At 34.5% G+C, this 24,592-nt stretch overlaps 4 protein-coding genes across 7 annotated transcripts; 3 read left to right on the plus strand and 1 right to left on the minus strand.

Annotated features, from left to right (window-relative positions):
* The first annotated feature begins 1,185 nt into the window (after positions 1 to 1,185).
* NUP1 (nuclear pore complex protein) lies at positions 1,186 to 10,111 on the plus strand. 3 transcript variants are annotated; one of them, XR_842235.1, is made up of 11 exons: positions 1,186 to 1,592; positions 1,970 to 2,016; positions 3,544 to 3,662; positions 3,924 to 4,116; positions 4,417 to 4,719; positions 4,803 to 4,895; positions 4,988 to 5,659; positions 5,928 to 6,466; positions 6,768 to 8,491; positions 8,897 to 8,981; positions 10,053 to 10,111. XR_842235.1 is itself a non-coding variant. In XM_011025833.1 (9 exons), the coding sequence occupies exons 1-9, from the start codon at positions 1,292 to 1,294 to the stop codon at positions 8,383 to 8,385; spliced, it is 3,885 nt and encodes a 1,294-aa protein (XP_011024135.1). In that variant the 5' UTR covers positions 1,186 to 1,291; the 3' UTR covers positions 8,386 to 8,825. The 3 variants fall into 3 exon arrangements, 2 of the variants coding, with proteins under 2 accessions (XP_011024135.1, XP_011024136.1); XM_011025833.1 differs by lacking the exons at positions 8,897 to 8,981; positions 10,053 to 10,111 and having other exon boundaries at positions 6,768 to 8,825; XM_011025834.1 differs by lacking the exons at positions 8,897 to 8,981; positions 10,053 to 10,111 and having other exon boundaries at positions 3,547 to 3,662; positions 6,768 to 8,825.
* Positions 9,841 to 12,243, minus strand: LOC105125409 (uncharacterized). 2 transcript variants are annotated; one of them, XM_011025831.1, is made up of 4 exons: positions 12,089 to 12,243; positions 11,696 to 11,972; positions 10,825 to 11,075; positions 9,841 to 10,448 (listed from the first exon to the last, which is right to left on the minus strand). In XM_011025831.1, the coding sequence occupies exons 1-4, from the start codon at positions 12,212 to 12,214 to the stop codon at positions 10,089 to 10,091; spliced, it is 1,014 nt and encodes a 337-aa protein (XP_011024133.1). In that variant the 5' UTR covers positions 12,215 to 12,243; the 3' UTR covers positions 9,841 to 10,088. The 2 variants fall into 2 exon arrangements, with proteins under 2 accessions (XP_011024133.1, XP_011024134.1); XM_011025832.1 differs by having other exon boundaries at positions 12,074 to 12,152.
* A 1,122-nt stretch (positions 12,244 to 13,365) lies between these two features.
* On the plus strand, positions 13,366 to 15,495 carry LOC105125408 (uncharacterized protein At2g39795, mitochondrial-like). The gene is made up of 4 exons (XM_011025827.1): positions 13,366 to 13,643; positions 14,155 to 14,492; positions 14,822 to 15,096; positions 15,221 to 15,495. Exons 1-3 carry the CDS (start codon positions 13,473 to 13,475, stop codon positions 15,000 to 15,002), a joined length of 690 nt encoding a protein of 229 aa, XP_011024129.1. The 5' UTR covers positions 13,366 to 13,472; the 3' UTR covers positions 15,003 to 15,096; positions 15,221 to 15,495.
* Positions 15,496 to 19,483: 3,988 nt separating this feature from the next.
* Positions 19,484 to 24,362, plus strand: LOC105125581 (uncharacterized). Its single transcript, XM_011026097.1, has 12 exons — positions 19,484 to 19,858; positions 19,931 to 20,012; positions 20,101 to 20,167; positions 20,252 to 20,422; positions 20,516 to 20,576; positions 20,672 to 20,843; positions 22,871 to 22,889; positions 22,979 to 23,231; positions 23,305 to 23,386; positions 23,492 to 23,558; positions 23,748 to 23,933; positions 24,013 to 24,362. The coding sequence occupies exons 1-12, from the start codon at positions 19,498 to 19,500 to the stop codon at positions 24,265 to 24,267; spliced, it is 1,776 nt and encodes a 591-aa protein (XP_011024399.1). The 5' UTR covers positions 19,484 to 19,497; the 3' UTR covers positions 24,268 to 24,362.
* Positions 24,363 to 24,592: the final 230 nt, after the last annotated feature.

A 24,592-nucleotide genomic window follows, 5' to 3' on the forward strand; every position in this document is an offset into this window, starting at 1 on the left:
TTGGGGTTTTTTCTTTCAAATTTGTATATCTTTAATTTTTTTTGCGAGTTCGCTTGTTTTTGCATTTCAAAAATGTTTTTAAAAAAATAATTCTTTTTTTATTTGATTCAAATTAATTTTACTTTGGTATTTTTCATATTGTTTTTATTGCATTGATATGAAAAAATATTTTTTTTAAAAAATATATTTTAATACATTCCCAAACTAAAAATATTTTCAAAAACAAATAACCACCATACCTCTTGAAAACATCATAAATATGTGAATATTATTATAAAAACACACCAAAAAATATTTTATTTATCACATGACATTTTTCAAAAATATTTTATTTATTTTTTATGACACGTGATTTGGGTCATGAATTGGATGACTCAACTTTAAATGGACAAATTAATCTATATATATTCTTTTAAATGATATATATATTTTTTAAATGTCATTGTTTTTTATAAAAATAAAAAATAACAATGATCATGTCCTACTTAAGTTTTGATTTAAGCTTGCTTGGTAGTGCAACTGAAATTGCTTTTCAAATAATTTTTTGTATCAGTATATATGTTAATGATTTTTTTTAAATATTTTTGATACTAATACATCAAAATAATTTAAAATTATTTAAAATATATTAATTTGGAGTAAATAATTTTTTTTATTTTTTTTTAAAATACTTTTAAAATACAAAAATAAATAAACACAATTCACTCAAGTTTAATTAAATCAACCATCAATGCAAATTAAAATCAAATCTAGCTTGAGCCAAGTCCCTAGCCTAATAATAAAACTAACATCGACTCAACAAATTGACTTGACATCTAGATAATTCAAGATTTAGAATGATCCTTGTTAAATGAAAAAAAGGAAATTAACTTAGGTTGAGTTAGTAAAAGGTCTGTATACCAAATAATATGAATAAAATAGATTAAAATTCAGTAAAAAAACTATTTTTTTAAATTAAAATAATATTATTTTATTTTAATTTTTTTATAGGTTAGTTCGGTTTCATTTCCTCGATTTGAGTTTTAAAATTATATTATTGATCAGCCCTGGACCGGTTTGATAACTTCTTTGAGTAGTTGGCCTAAAGTAGTAAAATACCATCACAAAATGACCGTGAGCTTCACTGTGTATATAAACACAGGGATATTTGTTTGCCTCTCTACCTTTTCAACAAATAAATAAAATCCTAATTATATCATTTTAGCTCCTTTTTTTATTCTCTTTCTACAATAAAACACACGCTCTCTTGTTGTCTCTCTCTACACCGTAACCCTAATTTCTTGGTTTTCATATGGCGGCGGTGACCCGGGAAAGAAATGAGAGGCCGTATGAAGACGGAGGAGGTTATGGGAAATTTTCAAAAAGGCCGTTTCGAAGGAGTACGCAAACGACGCCGTATGATCGTCCTGCGAAGGCTATCCGAAACCCTAGTGGGAGTGGTAATGGTTGGTTGTCGAAATTAGTGGATCCGGCTCAGAGACTCATTGCTTCTGGTGCCCAAAGGCTTTTCGCTACTGTCTTTCGTAAACGACTGCCTGCGCCTCCGGTGGTGGCTCCTCCGTCTCAGCCGCCGGAAACGGAGTGGGGGACAGGTTGTGTTTCTTCCCAGTGCGAAAATGTCCTCTTTTTGTTGAAAAATTGATGCTCTCCTTTTGTTATTGTTTTCTCCTGAGGAGTTAAGTGCTTACTAGTTCAATTAGGGGAGATTTATTGTCTGTTCGTTCGATTCTTTTTGTGGAATTGGTGTAATTAAGTTTTTGATATGGTGAAATTTGGGAATTAGGGATTTTGGACCAGTAGAACTGAAAATTAGGGTTTCTCTACTGGGTCGGGGTTTGTTTGTTAGAGTGGATTTTTTTTGTTGATGATGTTTAACCTTACTTAACTGTACTTTAGTTAGTGAATTGAAATTTGTAGTTAACGTCTGTTAAAGGAGAGAATTTGTTTTAATTTTTGTTTTTTTAAACAGAGGAAAACCGGGGAGTAATGGATAAGCGAAAAGGAGCCTTTTCCACAGTAAGTCTGATTTCTTGTCTTTTTCTTTGCTTCTTTTCGGTTTTTCCTTCTATTGATTGTTAATCAGTCATACAATTAATTTTTATTATCAATGGCTTTGGGTTGTGTTGTTGGAAGTGAGGGTTTGGGAAGAATGTCTATTGCTAGTCAAGGGAATAAGTTCAAATCTCGAAGTTCAGTGGTTATTATAGATTTCCCTATTGGTTGATAATCCTGGCCAGGTTGGTGGTCGCAGAAATAGCTATGAAGAGAGAATACATGCCTGCCTTTTCATTATACAGTAGATATAAATTTATTACAAGCTTATTGCATGTTATGGATGCCTTTGCTGCTCTGCCTTATATATGTGTGTGTGGGTGTGTGCTGACGCAAGGGATCAAGGGGATTCTTGTAACTGATGTAGTGCACTTTGAGACTTTAACTAGTTAAAAAAGGTAAACTTGCTGTATCTTTTTTCAATTACCGTTACCGTTTCAGGTACACAATATTACTAGGCATGAAATTTGCAGGATTAGAGCCTGTTTGGCTATGCGTTAGCGTTCGCGTTTCTTCAAAAAACGCATGAAATGGCCGTTTGGTTGCAAATGGTTAAATAATCAAAACACATGGGTCCCGCCATTTATATGCGGCAGGACCATGATTTTTTAGAAGCAGTAAAATATTGCTTTTTTACGAGTTTCAACTTGTGAAACACACTGTTCAGTGAATTGCACTGTTCACGTGCATTTTTTTTAGTGTGTTAATTTTTTTAACAGTTTTTTTTTTTTTTTAAATTAGTTTAGAGTGAATTAAATTCACTTGCATTGTGATATGAACAATATTTTTTTTCTTGAAAAACTAGTATAGAGTAAATTAAATTCACTCGCACTGTAATATCAATTTTATATCTGATAATATTTTATCTGATTTTATTACACGCTCATAAAATTATGAAAACTGTAGTTCTTATCGGTTGAATTTTGTGTGTAATGGAATTATAAATAGTTTAATGGAATAATAAAAAATATTTTATATCAAGTATTATTTATTTTATGATATAATAGGAGTAGTTAATTCTACAATATTTAAATTTAAAACCATCAATATTAATATATATTTTAAAATTATTTTATAACCTCAATTTCAACCACAGTTTTAACCAACCACCTATTTTTTCAAACCAACCTCAACTAAAAATACTTTTTATAAAACAATTTTTTTCAAACCATAACCATAATAGTTACCACAATACCAAACACACTCTAAAGAGATGAGCAACGGGGGAGAAATGGGCGTGGTTAATTGTGCATTCCTTTTCTTTCCTTATGAATGTAGAATCAGTTATCTAGAAATTTTCTAATGGATCAAAGAGTAAATTAAATGTATATGCTCTACTATGGGTTATGAAAACTTCATTTTCATCTATTTTCATGGATGAATTTGCAATATCTACATATGTTTGCACTCGTGGTTCATATATATGTACAATATGATTTACCCAATGCAAATTTGATTCATATGTTTGTGCTGTTTGAAAAATTCTCCTAGAAGGATCTTTTTGAAACACATAGAGCAACCACCAATGGATGCAGTGGTCCAAGTGATGGTTCTGATATGGACGGGGTTACTGAACTTGAAGTAATTCTAAAGCAGAAGACTTTTACCAGGCAAGTTAGGATCAAATTCTAGCAGCTTCAAATTAGTTGAATGTATGTATTGTAACTTCCACAGCATGCTTGGTGGAAGCTTTCTTCACCTTTATATTTTTTTGTATTATCATAATTCCTCAGTCATTCTGTATGTTAAAATCTATTACAAGGAATTTTCTTTTCATATTTTTTGTAATAACATTACCGAGGATAACAATTGTTTAGAAGGATGATGTGGTGATGCAAGACATAAATTTTTCTTTTTTAATTTTCCCACAGGTCTGAAATTGATCGATTGACAGCCCTGCTGCAATCTAAGACTGTTGATTTTCCTACTGGAAATGAAGAGAAGAAATCTGAAGTGATTGCTTCAAAAGTTATGGTCTCTCAAGGCAAAAAGGAGTTATTGACTACCCCTGTTAATAATGGGTTTGATGGTCGCTTTAATTCAACACCTATTGTCAGCTCAAGTGTAGGGGAATTTAACATGCTTCATCTTACTTTTTTCTGCTCACGTGTGCACACATGCATTTGTGTGTTATATGCACACCCGCACATGCCCATAGTTCCATGGCTTTGCTTTGTGGCTCTTTTTTCAAACTTAGTGGCTTTGCACCACGGCTCTTGTTTCACATAGAAATGTGGGTTGGCGTGATTCTCTTGTTTAATGGAGAATATAAGGGTGGGCAACAATACGATGTGTGAATTCATGCATTTATGTGCATATGCAAACCTAGACGTGTTTCACATTTAGTGGCTATAATGTCTCCAGGTCCTTGAGGAGGATTTTGGTTCCCCCACAGAGCTTGCAAAATCTTACATGCGTAGTAGGCCCTTAAAAGTTTCACCATCAATGCTAGAATCACAGAGTCAGGCATTAAGGGAAAATCCAACAGTTCTGACCAACCATACATTTACTCCGAAATCACCAATGATTTCAATTGCACCGCGTTCTTCTGGCCATGCTGAGTTTCCTCAGAATGGTTTTGTGACACCAAGATCCCGAGGTAGATTTGCTATATACAGTATGACTCGAACACCGTATTCCAGAGTTCATGCAACTACTGGCCTCCAGGTTGGTATGATATGAAAATCTGTTTCTGTTTGAAATTGTGATTTATATTTTGATTATTTACACATTTTTCTCTCATTTTCCAGGGTACAAGAACAGCAAGTGATGCTTTTGCTGGACCATCATCTTCGTTTCAGAATGCATGGGAGAACAACGGATTTTCTGGATCTAAACAAGGGGTACAAGTGCTGAAATCAATTGAAATCATGTCCGGGGACTTTTAGAATTCCATTGAGCATTATGTAACTGGATTAGTTTATTTCTTTTTCAGGCTTCAAAGAGGAGTAGTTCTGTCCTGGATAATGATATGGGATCTGTCGGTCCAATACGTAGAATTCGTCAGAAATCTAACCTTCTGCCTATGTCTGGTACTCTTTCTATTCGTGGAAATGGTATGGTTTCTAATGCTGCTCAAAGGCTAACCTCAACAGAGAAGCCAGTTTTAGCGGGCGAACCATTGAAGGATAATGGGAATAGCAATGTCCATGGTACCGCTTTTACCCCTGTTCCCTCCAAGTCCAGTGAGATGGCATCAAAGATATTGCAGCAGCTTGATGTGTTGGTCTCATCGAGGGAGAAGTCTCCTGCCAGGTTGTCACCATCCATGCTACGGGGACAAGCTCTTAGAAGCCTGGAGGATGTTGATTCTTCAAAGTTGCTAGAAATTGTTAATGATAATAACAAGTTGGATGCTAAGCCCAACACCTTGCTACCTGATGCACGAGAGTCTGTGTTTAAAATGAAAGACAAAATTGAAGAAAATGGTCCAAGCAAATCCATTCTTCCTTATGACAAGTCAGCCTCCGCGTTAAATGGTATGGGCGCCACAAGTTCAATGAAGAATAATGTGGCTGGAGTCAAAACAACAGCTTTTCCTGTGACGAGCACCATTGTCCAGTCCCCTCAACAGAAGAAAAGGGCTTTCCAGATGAGCGCACATGAGGTTCGTGTTTCATCTTGTTATATTTGATATTTACTCCTAAGTTGGATCTTACTCATCTCCTTAGCTTACTCACTTCTATATTTTCTTCATTCATCATCTGGAATCATATCATCTTTTTTTCATCAAAGTAGTTCTTTTTTCATCAATCATTTTTGCACCATTCAACGTTAACTTTATCTCATACATGTATTGGCAAATTTGATTATTCATGACATTCAAGTGCAGAGCTCTACATAACTTGCTTCTGAATTGTATTTCACTTTCATAGGATTTTCTGGAGCTTGATGATGATGATGACTACCCGAATTGGACTGTGTCTGGTATGTTGGCTGAAGGGCGAGAAAAGATTGGTTCTGAATTGGTTGAAAGAAAAACCATTGGTGCTGAAGCTATTGTATTGGAGAAGTCTCCAGCTCTTTCTGAAGTCAAGTCCCCATCAACTTCTACACTCAACCAAAAAAATGCAGGGATTGATGGGTCTGTGATTGCTGAAAAGAGCATCAGCTTTACATCTCTAGCGACACCATTGCCTGCCATGACTGATAAGCAGGCTGTAGTAAACCAGAAGTTAGCTTCAATATCTGATGAAGGTGCCCAACCAAACTACTCGAATGCTTCCCCTCAAATATTTAGCTCCAGGGAGAAGGTTGCTTTGCCAAAGGAACCGAATGGCACCTCCCAAACATTCCATTTCAGCAATAAAACTGGTGATAAAGTTGCACCATTTGCATTTTCTTCCCCAGTCCTGAGTGACCCATCTGTCCCAAAGCTGGGTCTATCATCAGATGCCAAACCAGAGGGTTTCAGGTCAGTGGACATGTGCTAGTATTTTCGCATGGTATTTGTTGTCATGACTTCTGAAAAGTGTGAGGTCAATATATATGCTGTCATGCTAAATGAAATTGTGGGTCCATAGATGTAACTTGTAAAAAAATCAACCTTAGCTGTAACCAGGCTCACCAAATTGATGTTATCTTGATTGGGTTTGGTTCTCATTTTTTCCCCTTTATCATGTCAACCATTCATTTGCATTTCTTGTGAAACTTCATGACATCCCTGATCTTTATTTTTATTGGCTATCAACTTTTTTCACTTGCCTATTGTGCAGCTTTAAGTCTGTTGCTACTGGTGCTACTGAGTTGGTGACCAGAGACCCTGGACTGGATAAAACTGAAGATAAGAGCAGTTTGAAGGATGAGGGTTCCTTCAGGGCACCTGAAAATGTGCCTTCTACTTCAACTTCAACTTCATCTACTGGAGGCCTGTTCTCATTTGGCATCGCCTCCAATGGTTCAAGTCTAAATAATGGATCTCTTGCTTCTACCCCATCTTCATATTCCTCTCCCAGTCCACCTCTACTGTCAAGTAACTTTACTGGTCAAAATTCATCCAGCGTCTTTGCCAACAGTGTTGCTAGCGGCAGTATTAATGCCATTACCACCGCAGTTACAATGGCGAACTTTGACGGGAATAGCAACTTCTCTATTTCAGCATCAGCACCTTCCTTGACGGCTACACCTATTTCCAAAATTGGGTCTGTCCCATCAACTTCAGCCTCAACAGTGCCATCTACTATTGATGAAACAACAGAAGCAAAAACAAAAGAACCAGGCTTTGGCAACCCAGCTAGTGGAGTTGGCAGTGTTTTTGGTGGTACATGTTCTGGAATTACAAGCACAGGTGGCAAGACCCCTGCAGCTACCAGCAAAGGAAATAGTTTTTTTGGTGGTACATTTCCTGCAGTTACGAGCTCAGGAAGCAGCGTTTTGAATGCTATATCTTCTGCTTTTACAAGCACAGGAAGTGGTCCTTTTAGCTTGAATGCTGGGAGCTCAACTTCAGCTGCTACTAATCAATCTCAGGGTTTTAATCCTTTTAGTGCTAGCAGTGCTCAGGTTTCTGCTGCTGGAACTGGAATGGGAACTGCAACACAGACCATGCCGATGCAATTTAGTTCACCTGCATCAACTCCTTTTGCTTTGACTGGGAGTACAGCCTTTTCTTCTGGCAGTCCCACATTTGGCTCTTCTTCTACATCTAAACTGTTCAGTTCTGGTGCTTCTTTTGGACTTACCTCTTCTACTACCTCTTCAGAGTCCATCTCTGTTAGCTCCATTGCAAGCCCTGCATCTACTGTCTTTGGTTCCAACTGGCAGGCCCCAAAATCTATGGGATTTTCAACATCCTCTTCTTCCTCGACTCCGTTTGCCTTTGGAGCAACTTCTAATGCTGTTACAAGCAGCAGTGCATCCGTGGGATTTGCCCCCAGTGTCTCATCTGGTCCTGCTTTCCCCTTCAGTTCACCTGCATCCACTACTCCATCACAGCCTGTGTTTGGCAACCCAAATCCTGGCTTCAGGTCTGGTTCATCTCCATCTGGTAATAATGACCAAATGAGCATGGAGGACAGCATGGCAGAGGACACAGTTCAGGCAACCACCCCTTCAGTTCCTGCATTTTTCCAACAACCTGCTGCCGCCCCTGGCCCTTTATTTGATTTTTCTACTCTGCCAGGAGGGAATCAGTTTACTTTGACAGGTTCATCAGGTGCAAATCCCTTTCAATTTGAAAGCCAACCAAGTGTGGCTGCGCCACAGAACCCAGCTTTTCAGGCTTCTGGTAGTCGGGAGTTTAATGCTGGAGGAAGCTTCTCATTTGGTGCAGGTGGTGGTGACAAGTCTGGTAGAAAATTTGTCAGGGTAAAAAAAACACAGCGCAAGCGGTGAAGACACCACAGGGCTGAAGTTTGGTTTCTTTGTTTGATTTGATGAGAGATACACAGCATGATTTGCTGTTTCCTAGGTTGCCCACCAATCGTTCAGTTATACAAAGGTAAACGTACCTTTTCAGGCTCCGGAGATGTGCCTGATTCTGCTTTACTTATTTGGTCTTCTTGTTTGTCAGGACGGATTTGGTCGGTAGGAAGGTGGGCTTATGTAGCAATTTTGTACCTTCTTCTTAGCAAACCACCCTAAGAAATTTTACACTGCACTACTACTAGAGGTAGCTCATAGGATTATAGTAGGGTAAATTTGCTTGTCACCACCATTTTCGCTGTACTCTGTCACATGTAACATAAACAGAGAATCATATCAATTTCTTTGAGAAAGTGTCTTCTCTGGTTCTGAGCATCAGGGTATTTACAATAACCATGGTTTTATTTTTCGTAATATGTTTTCTGATAACCTCGCTTTGTTTATTAGTGAACACGATTAAATTTTTTCCTTCCAACACCAGGGTTCAGGCAAAGACAAGCAGGCCAGCACTAACCATTCAACCCCTAAAGTGCTAGCTGTCATCCATGGATTTCAAGGTTTTCAAGGTACTGTCTCAATAAAGAATGGATGGACCACTTTTGTTCTATTAAAATCTTAGAAATTCGTTAAAAAATTGTTGGAAGATTATGTTTGTTTTTTTATGAAGTAGTTTTTAGAAAATTATTTTTTAAATTTTTTTAAATTTATTTATTATTGGAAAAGTTGGTTAACAAAAAATATTCTAGTCAACGAAAATATTTTTTAGTTTCTAAAAGTTGTGAAAAATTTAAAAATATCATTATTTATTGATTATATCAAATTTGATTCTCAAACTTTTGATTGTCATATATATTTTGTTTTGAATATTTATTTTTCAATTTTATTCCTTAAAATTTAATTTTTATATTAACTTTGATCTTTATTTTTATAATTTTTATTTGTTTTTCTTATTATTTTTTTATTAAAATTTTTTATTTATCCAATTTGATCCTTATTTTTTTTTATTGTTACTTATTTTATTTGAAATATTTTATGAAATGTTAATTATTATTATTTTAATTTTTTCATTTTTTTTAAATTTAATCTTTATTATTTTGATTATTATTTATTATATTTAATATAATTTATAAAATTATATATTTTTTAATTTTATTCTCATTTAATTTTTTAATTTGTAAAATCTGTTCTTCATTATGTTAATAAACTTGAAAAAAATAAAATATTAATAAGTTATTTTCCAGTTTATTTTTCATTACATAACCAAATACTAAAAAATATTTTTCAATTCATTTTTTATAATATTATCAAACATAAAAAAATAATTTATTTTTTCTGAACTTTACTTAAAAAAAAAAACAAAACCTAAAACACATCCAATCTTTTGCTTTGATATACAATGAAAGATTCAGGATTGGCGCCATCAAGTCTAAAAAATGATACAAATAAAACTAATGGCAGGCAGGGATTTTGGTGGTGTAAAACGACAAGCACAAAATGCTAAGCACTATAAATCCCTTTGAAGTAGGAAGATTAGCAATCCTACATTACTAAACAAAAATCAATGCAGCAACAAGATTTAGTAACAGAAGAGAAGAAAAAGGGAACGATCAGAATTAAACTCATTTTGTTTTTTACAGATGTAGCCAACCTTGCGAAGAGCTTCGGTTTGATCACTAGTAATATCTGGTTCCGGCATTATTGTAAACACGGCCCTCGGGGTAAGGAACCCTGCCCTCATTTCCTTGAGCTCTTCCACCGGCACCATACTGAGGTCGTTCACGGTTGGACTCAAACTGACTACTGGCATAAATCCTATGTGTTTCTCCGCCACCGGTGGATCCTGCAGCAGCTGCAACACTATAGCCACGGGTATCCTGCAAACCTGTGATTGGGTACTGGCCCATGCTCGATTGCTGGTACTGACTTAATCGAGCTTGTGATTCCCTACGAAGAAACTCTTCTCTTCTATTGGCTTGTTGAACTCGAAGTGCAGAAAGTTTCTCCTGGTATCTGGTATTGATCTCAATTATTTTCTGAAGCAGCAAACACATTGAATGGTTATCATTCGGCTAATCTATAATAATAATAATAAAAAACTTGGATAGGTTGAGCAAGAAATACAACAAAAGCGAAAGCTATCAGGCACCGATTAGTTAGAAAGCAAAGGGAGGCAAGATTTCAAAACCGTTCATAACAAGAAAGTTAAAAGTATATAGCATGCTAGCTAACAATAACTCTTTATAAATTACTTTGCTTGAATAACAATTCAATTTCTCCAGTCATGCAAGCGAAAAATATCTGAAAAAATCCCTCCCTTTAACGGCCTATATTTAAAATCTGTAATAGTCATAGTTACAAAGGAAAAGCAAGAGCAAATAATCGGGAAATTTGCTTCATAGCAAGCCTCACCTCCCTATGCCTAGCATTTTCCACATCCTCTGCATCACTTTGCTCCTTTGCCAAAGTCATTACTTCATCAAAGAACTTCCTTTCAACACCTTCAAAAGACATTGGCAATGAATTGTCCTCAAATCCAAGTTCCATATCTTGTTCATGAGGCTGGATTCTACTAGCTTCCTTGTTGGATTGATTTTCTAAACCACTTTTAGGATCAGGTGGCAGTCCATGGTAGTAAGATCTTGCTCCGTTACCCCCTTGACCTAGAAAAACAATACAAATATGAACAGACATTCATAAAAACCAAACACTACATTCTTTTTCTCCCAGAAAAAAACAAAATTCCCATGGTTATTAAACATGCAACCAAAAGCTTGTTCACGCATGTAGCATTCAAATTACATACAAATATCAGTCTCCACCTTCTGATTCTAAACCTTAAAAGCTTCAGTGCCGCCAGACCAATATCCAAACTTCAATGGGTTGGTATTAATCCTAACACATCAAGTTATCAACGCAGCTTGCATTGTCAAAAAGTTCATAGCTTTCTTTGATAGAACCATGCTACGCCCGAGAGGGTCACGGTATCAACCACTTCAAAACGGACAAACACAGACACTTTCACCAGTTCCACATACCAATTCCTTCACTTTTCAATTGTTAACATTAACAACTTTGACCATAATTTGATACCTGAAGTAGCTTAACATTAATTCCTGTATTGTCGAGAAATTCACACCTTCCCTTCATCTTCCACTCAAATTCACTACCTTGACAAAACCCAGAACAACCTTAACTTCTAACCAAGAAATTACATTCACTCATGTACTTTAATCACCAATCAAACACAAGAACATCATGAAAAAACAAAAAAATCACTCACCTTCACTGAAACCATGAGGCGGCAATTGATTGTGAACATTCCGCGACTCTCTTTCCCACTGCCACTGCCCTTCAGCTTTCGAAGATTTATACCCAGGATGCTGCTCTGCCTCCACATTAGAATACCCCTCTTGCCTTCCTCCTCCTCCTCCATAACTATTACTCATTGTCCCTGTATTTCCTCTCATTCTCTGTCCACTCCCTCCTCCAAATGGATTCATACTCCCATCCCCGTACGCCGGCGGTGGCTGCCGTTTCATTCTTTCAAGATTCTCTCTCTGTGCATAGCAAAATCCAAACAGAAACACAAAAAACACAAATTAGCAACTGTTCAATACATCTTTTTTCAGTGAAATAACGTTGTATCGTAACATAATATCTTGGTTTACTGTACCTTGCTTCTTTCTCTTCCTTTTAAAGATCGATTTATGAGTGACCGGAGAGACACGGGATTGGGAGCCAACCAGTGACAGTTGATGCTAGCCCTTGAAAAAGACACCAAGTTTTCTTTACGGGCCATGGCCTATTGAGCTTAAGCCCTATTACATCTAGGGATGCCTGCATGTTTGGTGTCAATCGTCGATTCGGGTTGGGGTCGTATAAAATCGAGTTTGGTTAAATTATGTTTATTTTTTAAAAAATAATTTTTTAAATTTTTTTATGCTTGTTTTTTATTAAAACAATTGATAAAAAAATAATTTCTAGTTAAATAAAAATTTTATTTAATTTTCAGAAAAGTATTTTTTTAAAAAATTAAGATAAAAAATGCTTTCTGAAAAGTTTTAAGAAGTCATATTATTTATTGATTATATTAAATTTAATCCTCAAACTTTTGATTGCTATATATATTTTATTTTTAATATTTATTTTTCAATTTCATCTTTTAAATTTTAATTTTTATATTAACTTTGATATTTATTTTTATAATTGTTATTTATTTTTTCTTATTATTTTTTTATTAAAATTTTTTATCTATTAAATTTGGTCTTTATTCAAAATATTTTGATTTTTATTTATTTTATTTGAAATAATTTATGAAATATTAATTATTATTATTTTAATTTCTTCATCTTTTATTTTGTTTTATTTTTTAGATTTGATTGATTATTATTTATTCTATTTGAAATAATTTATAAAATTATATATTTTTTTCAATTTAGTTTTTATTTAGCTTTTTAATTTTTATGATTTATTTTTTATTATTTTAATAAACTTAAAAAAATAAAATATTAATAAATTATTTTTTAGTTTATTTTTCATGACATAATCAAATATTAAAAAGTGTTTTTCAACTTATTTTTCATTGCATTATAAAAATGATAAAATAATTTATTTTTTTAAAATTTACTTTAAAAAAATTATTTTCTAGCAAATAAAAAGGTCTAAAATAATCTTGTTTTAATTATTTTTTAATTAAAAAATAAAAAAGGATACCCTGGACACGGTTGCGAATCTAACATGTAATAATTCCACTTGATTTTTTTTTAACTCAGCATCATGGGCTAAGTCCCGAGTTGATAGGAGCCCAGATAGATCCAACGGCTGGGCCATGCTGAAAAAGAATTGCCTTTGTAGGCAAAATAAGATCGCTTACCTACTGGGCTGGACTAAATTGCCCTCTCTAATTGAATCCTCACAAGCCCACTATCTAAGCAAAAATGGGTAAAAGGTGTCGGGTTACGATCCTCTTTCTTTCTTCTTTTTTTCTCTGTTTTGTTCTACTCAAGGAAATACAAAGCTTTGATATTTGCTCTGATTTGAAAGGAAGTGAAAGAAAAATGTGGAAGAGTGTGTTAAGAGAAGCTACCGTGAGGCAGCCATGGAGAATGATAGCAAGTAAGAGATGCTTGTCATCACCACCAACAAGCAAATCCGCCTCTGTGGACACACTGTTGCTTCGGTATCTGAAAGAACACTATGTAGAAGTCTCCAAGATGAACCCTCCTCCTGTAAGTAAACACAATCTTTACTTAAAAAAACCTTTTAGGGTATTTTTATTTAAAAAGTAAAACCCTTTTTTTGTTATTGCTCTGAAAGGAACACCACAAAGGGTTTAGGGTTTTAGATTGAGAAATGGCGGCACATGTTAGTCTGACTACCTTTTGGATTAAAAATGGTGAACCCATCTTTTTTTTTTTTAATGATTTTTGGCTATTTTTTTTGGATTGAGTTTTTGTTGAGTAAAGTTTGAGACTTTAGGCAACTTAAGGAGCTGAAGTCATCTTTTTCCACAATGTTTGAAGTTTTTGAGGTTGTGTATATCTATGTACATGCTTGCATGTCTGTTTTTATGGAGCGGAGTTTGTGAATTGAGGTCGGTCTCTACATACATGTTTGTCGGATTAGAGTTATGTTTGTTGTTGTGTATTGAATTGGGTTTTATGTGTATAAATATGTGAAAGTGTGTGTGATACAGTTTTTATTGGCTAATTTGATTGCTTGAAATTGAATTTGTTGTAGAAAATGAACCCTCCATCTGAGTTTTCAATAGTAAAAGGTGCTTTGGATGGGAATGGTCCAGTTTTGACTCGCACCTATGGGAATGAGGAAATTAAACTCTCTGTAATGAGGATGGCGTATGCTGTACCTGGTGGTGGGGAGGACGATGAAAATGACGAGGACATGAATCAGTTGTTCCTTCATGTGGATGTCTCGAAGCCTGGACAAGATAAATCTCTGCATTTTCTATGTGGACTTTATCCAGATGCACTGGGAGTTCACTCTGTTTCTTTGAGGCCAAAGCTTGACAGTGCTGATTTTCTTGAGGTTACAGCTACATACAGTGGCCCGCAGTTTGCGTAAGTTTCTGTTCTTGTTTCTCATTACGGGTCAGTCATTCAATAGTTTTTCAGTAATAATGTGCGTTAAAGTATCGGAAAACAATGAGGCATATGATGCTTAAAAGGGAATCAACTTCGTTGATATGTGGATAATGTAACTGATTAGAGGAACTTCTGTCTACTCCCTTTCCCTTGGGATAAGTACTTTCCATTGGCTTGCATTAGCATGTACTAGGATGCTGCAACTGAAACCATTCTATTTGTTTTTTCCCCCTTCATTTCCTTGGAATAACTTCGATTTAATTGATTTGATTGTACACTTTGACAAATTGGTCCCTCATTGACAGGGAACTTGATGAAAGGATGAGAGATGCATTCCACGGTTTTATTGAAGAACGAGGGGTGGATGAGAAGCTGTTTGATTTCCTTCAGGCATGGCTGTATGTGAAGGAGCACCGGAGTCTAATGCGTTGGTTTAAAACAGTGGGCATGTACATCAATGAAAATAAGCCGGCTAAGAGTTCTTAATATTGGCATAAGGGGTTTCATAAAATGATTTATCTGCAAGCGAAAATGCTAGACTGCTACCAAGTTGATGGCATATCTGCTTGATTACTAGCTGGTGAGCCGTGATGTTTAAACTCCTCAGCTTCATAGTTCTGTTTCTGTCTTGAAGTACAAGTGTCATAGCTGTTTTGTCATAGAGATGACATTTTCATGTTTGAACTGTTTTCTTTCTCTATTAGGTGATTCATTACATGGGCAAAGATGGGCAACATTCTTCTCGGACATGCTTATTTTTAAGTGCTTTTGCAGCTTGATTAAATATTTTCTTCATAAATTTCTTCGTGTCTAGAGGAAGATTGTTTGGTGTTAAGTAGAAGATAAAGATTCTGGGCTCAAGTTGCTCGAGTAGTTTATTACTATGTATACCTCCACTTTAACAGTCTTCCCGTTTCGTATCTTATAACATGTTGCACTTTGCCATTTCAAAATCAAAGCTGATGGAAAATTTTATAATAAACTCTGTATTCTTGCTTTGTAACTCAAACTAAACACAAATCTTCAAAAAAGGAAAAAAAAAAAAAAAGATGATCCCGATATTCTTTGAATCCACTCGGGAGAGGAGCTTTCATGGCTTACGCAATTGAATGTCTGCTAAGCCTTGTGTGGTTTGAGTTTTTGTGTGCGTAGCAAGTAGTTGCATGTGCACCAACTTGCCTGAGTCGGAGTTAACAAACAGACATGGATAGAACAATATTTCAAGAGCTCATCCAAGGGGTTTCTCCTCCATAAACCTAGTGCGGTTGGTTTTGAGGCTCTGCATTTAAAGGGAGAATACCAATAGGATTCTTGGCTGTGTATTCAGTAAATCGGTTTAGCCGATGAAAGCGAAAAGAAGCTTGTTCAGAATAACTAATCGTGGATTCATGATGCTCTGGAAACTCAAGAGTCGAAATATGAATTGGAATGCAGAAAATATTCTTTCTAGAAAAAATCAACAGCCCCGTGCTTTGAATTTAGACTTGGGAATGAAATAATCTTTATTGAAAATGAAAATCCAATAGTGAAATGAAATAATCTTATTTATTTTTACCTATCTGTCTCTATAACCAAATAAATTCCCGACAATTCTATCTCTATTATTGCAATCTAAGAACATTAACTGAATGAAATCCAAATCTCTGAGTAAATAATGGGATACAATCAATAACATTCAATTCCTTCAAAATAATTAGGCTCTTTTCAAAGGGTCATATTACAATTAGGTGGGCATATATATATATATATATTTGCAAACGGTAGGATGTGATCTACGTAAAAGAATTTCAAAAGTTGCAGCCTTCACCTGACGAACCAGTGAGTTTTTTATCTGCGAAGAAGCCTAGGGTTAAACCCTTCATTGAAATAAGATGGTGGGGGCAAATGCAACTTGTCATGGACTCGGTCAGGTTCTCAATTCAAGTGTCAAGGGGTTTCTGCCCAGTGTAAACCTAACTTGGCATCAGCTCGGTGAAGTGCCGATCCCAAGTTTCAAGGGACCTATCTCAGGATGCACCCAAATTGATATGGGCTCAATCAAATGTTAAGTCCGGGTGCAAAGAAAACCTGTCCTGGGATGAACCAAACTTGACATGAGTTTAGTAAGTGCAGAGTCCAGGTGCCCAATGAAAGCCCCTAACAGGTACCCGCCACCAATTATTCATTTTTATCTTTAGAGATCCTCAAATGATGAAAAGAAATACTAATATCTCTTCTCTTGATAAACCATCATAAAAGATAATACTATAAATATTTATTTCATATTACTGTTAATATCAATGATATTTATTTTTTATTAAATGGTTATATTAGAAATATTTAATCTCTATTAATGCTATAATGTATGTGAATACTCCCAAACCATTCCGACAAGTAATTTAAAATTTATATATAAAGAGATAAATTCTTTTGAGTATTATAATATTTATCACATTAAAATAAAAATATATACTTTTTTATTTGAAATTTAATATTTATTATTGTATTTATTATTTATTTTCTTTTAAAAATTATTGACTTTACCATCGTAAGATCCTTAAATCTCCTAAAAACAGACTATTTATAGGTACTATAAAGCTCTTATTATGAGATAATTTATATACTATGAAGAATAAGAATTTTTAAATAATAACCTTTGATTGACTTATAATTCAATCACCCAAAAAACTTATTTTTAGGCATATTAAATTTTAGAGCATCATCATTTGACGCCATCCATGAGAAACTTGTGAAAAAACCATCAATTTCTTTCTAAAACTTGCTTTTTACACACCTACTCATAATTAATGACAAACAATCAAGATATTTCTAAAATAAAATATGTAATAGATTTTTTTACCACAACAGATATTTCTATCCGATCAATCATTCAACAACTAATTAACCAAGTACAACTTTTCACTTAAATAGTGTTGGCAAATAAATAAACCAAAAAAAAAAAAATACCTCATCAAGTCTCACTATTACCTTAACAAGGTGTTGCATCCTCCCAATAACATCCATAATAAGAAGTTGCCCAAGATGTCTGCAAATGTTTACAATACCATAGCAGTTGACCCTATTCATGAGCTTTTAAGGTGTAATAGGTGACTCAATGATTTAAACACGTACAAAATAAGATGAAAACAACCTTTTTGATAACTAAAGTTAAAATAAAAATAAAAATAAAAATGTGATAGTTCTCCATTATCATTTAAAATTCTTGATTTTGTCTTTCCATATAATGAAACATACTCCATGAATCCTTGTTACAATTTTTATTTCCTTTAAAAAAATTAAAAGGGAGGAACAATTTGTCTTAAAATTACAATGATTTTTTCATTAATTTTAATGATTGTAGCCGTGATAGGTAGGAGATCCAAATGGAAACCTATTTTGTTAGAGAACCTAGTTGAGAATTTCAAGGAAAATATATGTCTTTTTCCCTTGTTTTTATAATTAATACAACAAATTAAGGATTAAATTTAATAATCATGCTAATAAACGGTTACTATTAATTCCATAAATAACAAAAGAAAATATAAGTGTATCAATAATCTCCTTCTTGAAAAAATAATAACTAATTAATCAAATCAATTTTTCTAGAATTTCTTTATTGGAGGATGATCAACCTCTCTTATTTCTACGAGCTTGTTTGTCAGCATAACTAATCCCACAACTGGCTGCATTAACAAACAATACGTAATAGATTTAGTTTGCCACCATGCTTTACCAAAGCAGCAAAGTTCCTAGTGGAACGAATTTTACAAGAATATCATGTATGAAGCATTAGAAGCTTATTAATGAAGGAAAAATCTAATCGCTAGACTTGAAAAAAAGCTATGGAACAAGAACTAGAAATCACTTCATGATTTTTAATTATGTATCGTTATATGGTCTCAACAAAGACTATATCAGTACTTTGTTTTTTATAATTTTTTAAAATGAACTCTGTATTTTTTAGTTTTGCAATTCAAACCAAACGCTCATCTTCAAGAAGATTTTGATGAAAACACATGACGGGGAAATTGCTTCAATTTAGCAATTTGGGAAAATAATAAAAAAGCATGTAAGGTAACATATACAAAATATATTTTATTATTCCAGATATATTTTGAATCCACTTAGGGACACGAACTTTCATGGCTTAAGTAATTGAGTGTTCTCTACCTTCGTGTGGTTTGAGACTGTGTGAATATGAAGTAGTTGCACTTCAAATATAGATAGACAGATATGTATTGGAAACTAATATGATTAATTTTGAGACTAAAGTTAAACTTGTTAAGAATTATTAATCAAGGATTCATCGAAATATATATTGGAAACATCAAAATTAATATTCTCTCTAAAAAGTAATAATACAAAAAATCAGCATTTCCATGCTTTGCATTTAGACTTGGGAATTAAGTAATCTTTATTGAAAATGAAAGTCCTAAAAGTGTATAATAAAAGTGTTGGAATACTGACATGCAAACCCGATGAGACAAAAGGTAAGGAATAAGATAAAATGAAAAATAAGATACACAAAAATTTACGTGGTTCACCTAATTAGACTACGTTCACGGGCAAGTATAGAAGGATTTTAATGTGAGAATTACAACCTCTCTCAAATAGTAAGAGAATAACTAAGAATCTCTCTATTATTAAGAGAAAATACCTCACTCACTCCCTCACAAACACCTTATAATCTTATGGGATTACTCTCTCTTCGCTTTCCTCTTCTTCTCTCTATCTTAGTATGTAAACTAAGTTTGGAGATATTGTCTATTTATAGATAAGAGTGAGAAAACAAAGACCATAAATTATGACACCAATTATGCTACAAGTTATGCCAACAACTTATTTTTACTCAGACTCCATCAATAATTTATCTTCAATTATACCAACAACTTTATTTATTTTTATCTTCCACCAATTAATCAGGTGGTGGCTTTGCGTTGATATTTACAATTTTACACGGGGAGTGTTTTCAAAAGTTGCAACCTCATTCAACTATATATTTATGTATACACCTAGTAACCCAGCCAGAAGCACCCACTACAACATCATCTTAATCCTAATCTCATTCTTGTACATCATCAAAACTCACCACATTAAGGTTAAGATGGCTGAAGGAAAAAGCACAGACAGTAGCCTGAAGCTCAAGTCAGTAATCAACTATGATGACAGTAAGGACAACGAAGAAGATAAGGGAGATTTGCCTGATGATCTTTCACTGGAAAAACTAAGCCTTAAAGTTCCGAAAAAGAAACTCCTCATCCTTTGCCTTGGCGGGCTGCTATGTCACAGGGTCTGCTTTAAACGCGGTTCCGGTAACGTTCAGACAAACCGCCGTCCTGATACTGTGTATGGAAGCTTTAAAGGTAAAGTTGTGATCAATCTGCAGTGTAATTTTTTCTTTTTTGTTCTTACGAGGTATATTCTCTTCTGATCAGTTTACAAGAGGCCATTCTGCGATGATTTTGTGACATTCTGCTTCGAAAGATTCGAGGTTGGAATCTGGTCTTCTGCGAGAGAGTGAGTAAAAACCTATCTATTTTTCAGTAACCTTTCATGTTGAATGATGTCCTGTCCTAACCAAGTTTCTTCCTGCTGTCTGAGACAGATGGTACATGAATGATGCTCTTGATGGTGTTATGAGAGGTTTCAGGTCCAAGCTGCTATTTGCTTGGGTAAGTATGGGTTACCTTTCTTGCTTCATCTTACAATCTTTTTTCAGGGATCATTCCTGTCTTATTAATGATGTCCTTTTTCAGGACCAAGACAGATGTACTGATTCAGGGTTCAAAACCTTGGAGAACAAGAAGAAGCCGATTTTTCTTAAGGAATTTAATCAGCTCTCCGCTCTTTCATGGTGCAAGGGGCAAGATACCTCTTTGAACACTTTGCTGATTGATAATGACCCCTACAAGTCTCTTCTAAATCCTGTAATAAAACTAACCATCACCTTTTACTTAAATTAAAACAGTTTGTTAATTTGTTCACTTCGATGATACTGTCCTGCTTGTCCATTTTTGTAGCCCTACACCGCTATTTTTCCTGACGAATACACGGTGGACTGTGTTAATGATTCTGCTTTAGGCAAGTCCTGCTGCGTACCTTCTGTTGTTACAGGATTGATTAATATATATTATTAACCATACTAATTATATAGTTAACGATTTAATTTGGATTAGGTCCTGAGGGTGATCTTCGGGTCTACTTGGAAGGCCTGGCTGATGCTAAAGATGTTCCATCCTATGTGAAGGACCATCCTTTTGGGAAGCCTGCAATCACTCCCCTGCACCCTGACTGGGATTTTTACTCCAAGATTGTTCGACGCCGTAGCAAGGAACCGATCGTGACCTAGCAAGGATAATTTTCAAAAAATAACAACGGAGATGTTTTTATATTGTATATATGCTGCTGCTTATTTTTATGTTGTTTGGTGTTGAACAAACCTACAGTAATTCTGTTGCCTTAATCCATATGTTTCATATTTTGTTAAAGATCATGTTTAATTAATTATAGAATTTGGCAGACCTCCTGTTCCATGTTTAAATTTTCTTGATCCACTTGTAAATCCTAGCAGCAGCAGTTCTTTTCTTAAAAACTTATGCTAAACAACATGCATTAAGGGCTTTCTTCAGAGAAATCCGACGACGTTTTGGGTTTCTCCTGTTTTGGGTTTCTCCTGTAATTTGAAGGAAATACTACTACGCAAATAATAAGGATTGGAGTTAATATAAAAATTAAATTTTAAAGAATAAAATTTTAAAAAAAATTAAAATAAAATATATAGCAATCAAAAATTTGAAAACCAAATTTGTTATAATCCGCAAATAATATAATACTTTTAATTTTTTTTATAATTTTTAAAAAGTATTTTTCATCTATAAAAAAACACTTTTTTTGAAACTAAATCAATTTTTTTTTAACTAAAAAATATTTTTTATTGATTAATTTTTTTTAATAATAAATAAATATATAAAAATTAAAAAATTATTTTTCACCAGATACACAGAAAAACAAAGGAGGCTGGGGCTTAACTTGGTGGTATCCAATTGGAAGCTTATTTTGTTAGAGAACCTTAAGGGGAAATTAGGTCCCTTGCCCTTATCTACTTAATTAAGACAACAAATGATTATATTCGATGACAGTGAAGAAAAGCCTACTAATTAATAAATTCTTACACTATTAATTCCATAAAAATAACAAAAGGAAATATAACTTTATGGATACATAACCATTTCTTTAAAAAGAAAAACTAAATAACTAATCAGATAAGATTCCCAATGGATTGCTTTGAAGAACCCACTCTGCTTTTACAAGTAAAGCAAATAAATCTCTGCTTCTTTAATTAAGCTTTGAGAACTTTCACTCAAGAGAGATGGAAAGGAAATAGATATAAAAGAGAGAAAATAAAAGAAATATTTTTATTTTTATTTTAGTTTTAGATATAAACATATTTTTATTTTTATTTTTTGTGGGTCCTCATATTGTTTTTTTCTTTCATTGTCCATCTTTTTCTTTATATATATATAATCCATGCATAAAAGAGAGCTATGAAATGAGAACTAGAAATCACTTCATAATCTGACCAATACATGCTTTTACCAAAGGTGACGAAGTCTTGTCTCGGCAAAGGCACGCTCACTAGCTCTTGTCTTCTCTTTTAACTTGTTTGACTACTTTCGACGGAATCTTACCGAAGGCTTGGTGATCAGTCCACTTAAGCTAATCCTTTTCAAGGACGTCCGGTCACTTTTAATTAGGTATCATAAACAACTTACGAACAATGAATGATTCGAGACTAACAGTGCTGTCTATCAAGCCTGGTACTCCCCACGTATAATTTGGTTTATAACTTGAGTTACGGCCAACTCATTAATTAAAGTAGATTTAAAACACTGTTGTTTTAAGATTTTTTTAAAAATAAATTAATATTATTTTGAATTTTTCTCAAGAATAAAAAACCAAACCAATTTTCAGCTTAATTTTAATGGAGTCGCTGGTAGATCAATTCTCTTTCAGTCAGTTTAATTAAAACCCCAACTCAAGTTAGATGATGAAAAGCTGGATTTGATAAGATTGCCCAAAAGCCATAGCAATTGATTGATTTCCAATGATGTTTTTTTTTAAAAAGAAGAAGAAGAAGACAGGGTTTTAGCCCTTTTGAGAACCGACGTTTGGCTCAGACTCTTTACCTTACGTTTACTTCTCCATGAAGCAGAGTTCATGTTTTCCACAAGATATTTCACTATCTGCAACTATTTTTCTAACCTTTCCAATATACTTTTTGACCTGGCCGAGACAATGTAATTAATGTTTCTTAACTAGCGTGCCTTAATTTTGAGCAAGCCCAAAATATTAATTAATCCTTTGTGATTAATCAGCAGAAGTTCAAGGGCACAAGTATTAATTAATTAATAATTAGTAACCTTCAGACACATGATCCGACGCCTACCTAGCCAGCTACCACTTTGCTTAAAAGGTCAAACTAAACTTTGAAATTTCTGACTCACCACACAATCAAGATGGCTGGCAACAGGGATGACCTAAATTATCATGACGAAGATGGGGATGGCCTCAATGGGGATGGCATTGAACTAGAGAAGCTAAGCCTTGGTCCAGATGGAAGCAAGAAACTTCTTGTACTTGATCTAGCTGGGGTACTGTGTGAAAGGGTGTTTCACAAAAACAAGGCCAATATCCCTGATAATCGGACTCCTGATGCTGCCAGTGGAAGCTTTTTCGGTAAGTTTTCAGTTTACACTCCTTTTGCTACCAAGGCTTTTACTTACTCTTGTTTAACGATCGTCTCTCTCAGTTTACAAGAGGCCATTCTGTGAAGAGTTTGTGAGATTTTGCCTTGAAAGGTTTGAAGTTGGAATCTGGTCTTCTGCCAAAAGGTTGGTAGAGTTGCATCTTCCCGATTCACGTCTAATTTTCTTGCTAGATGCTATCAATATTATTCAGAAATTCACTCATTTTTCTGCTCTGAACATGAGAAACAGGACTAACTTGGAAACTGCCGTTGATTGTGTGATAGGAGAAATCAAAGGCAGACTCTTATTTGTCTGGGTAGGAAGCCAAATTCGTGCTTATACAATGAATCTACTGTGTATTAGGATAGCATTTGGGTATCTTTTCGGACGGACAGAAGAGGCTTTGTCTCTATCTCTTATGTATCTGTCGCCACTGTCCCTGAACACTAACTAAACACAATTCAAGTTGTTCCTTGTTGTCTGATATATGTGCTCACCTTTTTAGGACCAAGATGATTGCACTAATTCTGGGTTCAGCACCAAGGAAAACAAGAACAAGCCAATCTTTTTCAAGGAGTTGAAGAAACTGTGGGACAACAAGTCCTCTAATCTTCCATGGAGAAGAGGGCAATATTCTTCATCAAATACATTACTGATTGATGATAAACCTTACAAGGCACTTCTAAATCCTGTAATAACCAGAACTTTAAAAAAATTTGTTTAGATTGCTTAACTTGATTCAAATCTCATTTATCTGTTTTTCCTTTCAGCCTTGCACGGCAATATTTCCCACCGAATACAAGCCGGACCAACTGGATGATGCTACTTTAGGTCCAAACGGTGAGCTCCGACTGTACTTGGATGGCCTGGCAAGAGCAGCAGATGTCCCTGCATATGTGAAGGAACACCCTTTTGGACAGTCTGCTATAACAGCTATCCATCCTGACTGGGATTTCTACTCCAACATCATTGACAATTCCATGGGCAAGGAATCATCAGCTTCCGGGAAAGTCACGGACAGATGATTTCTTTTGTTTACTACGGAAATGTTTCCTTGTTTGTGCCCTTGAAAGTTTAACAAATATTTAAGTCTGTTTATTTTAGTATTTCATTTTATATAGATTACCGATTAATTATGCTATACTGATCGACTTGCTCAACTCTTAAACTCAAATCAGGTTAATTAATTATAAAAAATGATCTGAGAAATCCTGGATCAAACCTTAAAACCGTGATTTTAACAATCCGGTTGTTATGTAATAGAAGAGGGTTGACTGTTTTTTAAGACAGAGCTCAAGCCCAGTTTTAAGGTGGGCTGGACTCAGGCCTATACTTTGTAAAGTTTATTTA

The sequence above is a fragment of the Populus euphratica genome, unplaced genomic scaffold (assembly GCF_000495115.2).
Source record: "Populus euphratica unplaced genomic scaffold, PopEup_1.0 scaffold22.1, whole genome shotgun sequence".
NCBI lineage: Eukaryota > Viridiplantae > Streptophyta > Magnoliopsida > Malpighiales > Salicaceae > Populus > Populus euphratica.

Excerpts from the sequence above, each read along its gene's own strand:
- LOC105125581 (XM_011026097.1), top strand. The coding sequence starts at position 19,498 with ATGTATACACCTAGTAACCCAGCCAGAAGCACCCACTACAACATCATC. Across the intron at positions 23,387-23,491 it reads ATCTGGTCTTCTGCCAAAAG|GACTAACTTGGAAACTGCCG; the intron begins GTTGGTAGAGTT and ends CATGAGAAACAG. Across the intron at positions 23,934-24,012 it reads ACAAGGCACTTCTAAATCCT|CCTTGCACGGCAATATTTCC; the intron begins GTAATAACCAGA and ends TTTTCCTTTCAG.
- LOC105125409 (XM_011025831.1), bottom strand. The coding sequence starts at position 12,214 with ATGGCCCGTAAAGAAAACTTGGTGTCTTTTTCAAGGGCTAGCATCAAC. Across the intron at positions 11,076-11,695 it reads GCCTCATGGTTTCAGTGAAG|GTCAAGGGGGTAACGGAGCA; the intron begins GTGAGTGATTTT and ends TTGTTTTTCTAG. Across the intron at positions 10,449-10,824 it reads AAAATGCTAGGCATAGGGAG|AAAATAATTGAGATCAATAC; the intron begins GTGAGGCTTGCT and ends TTGCTGCTTCAG.
- LOC105125408 (XM_011025827.1), top strand. The coding sequence starts at position 13,473 with ATGTGGAAGAGTGTGTTAAGAGAAGCTACCGTGAGGCAGCCATGGAGA. Across the intron at positions 13,644-14,154 it reads CCAAGATGAACCCTCCTCCT|AAAATGAACCCTCCATCTGA; the intron begins GTAAGTAAACAC and ends AATTTGTTGTAG. Across the intron at positions 14,493-14,821 it reads TACAGTGGCCCGCAGTTTGC|GGAACTTGATGAAAGGATGA; the intron begins GTAAGTTTCTGT and ends CCTCATTGACAG.
- NUP1 (XM_011025833.1), top strand. The coding sequence starts at position 1,292 with ATGGCGGCGGTGACCCGGGAAAGAAATGAGAGGCCGTATGAAGACGGA. Across the intron at positions 2,017-3,543 it reads GAAAAGGAGCCTTTTCCACA|AAGGATCTTTTTGAAACACA; the intron begins GTAAGTCTGATT and ends AAATTCTCCTAG. Across the intron at positions 6,467-6,767 it reads GCCAAACCAGAGGGTTTCAG|CTTTAAGTCTGTTGCTACTG; the intron begins GTCAGTGGACAT and ends CCTATTGTGCAG.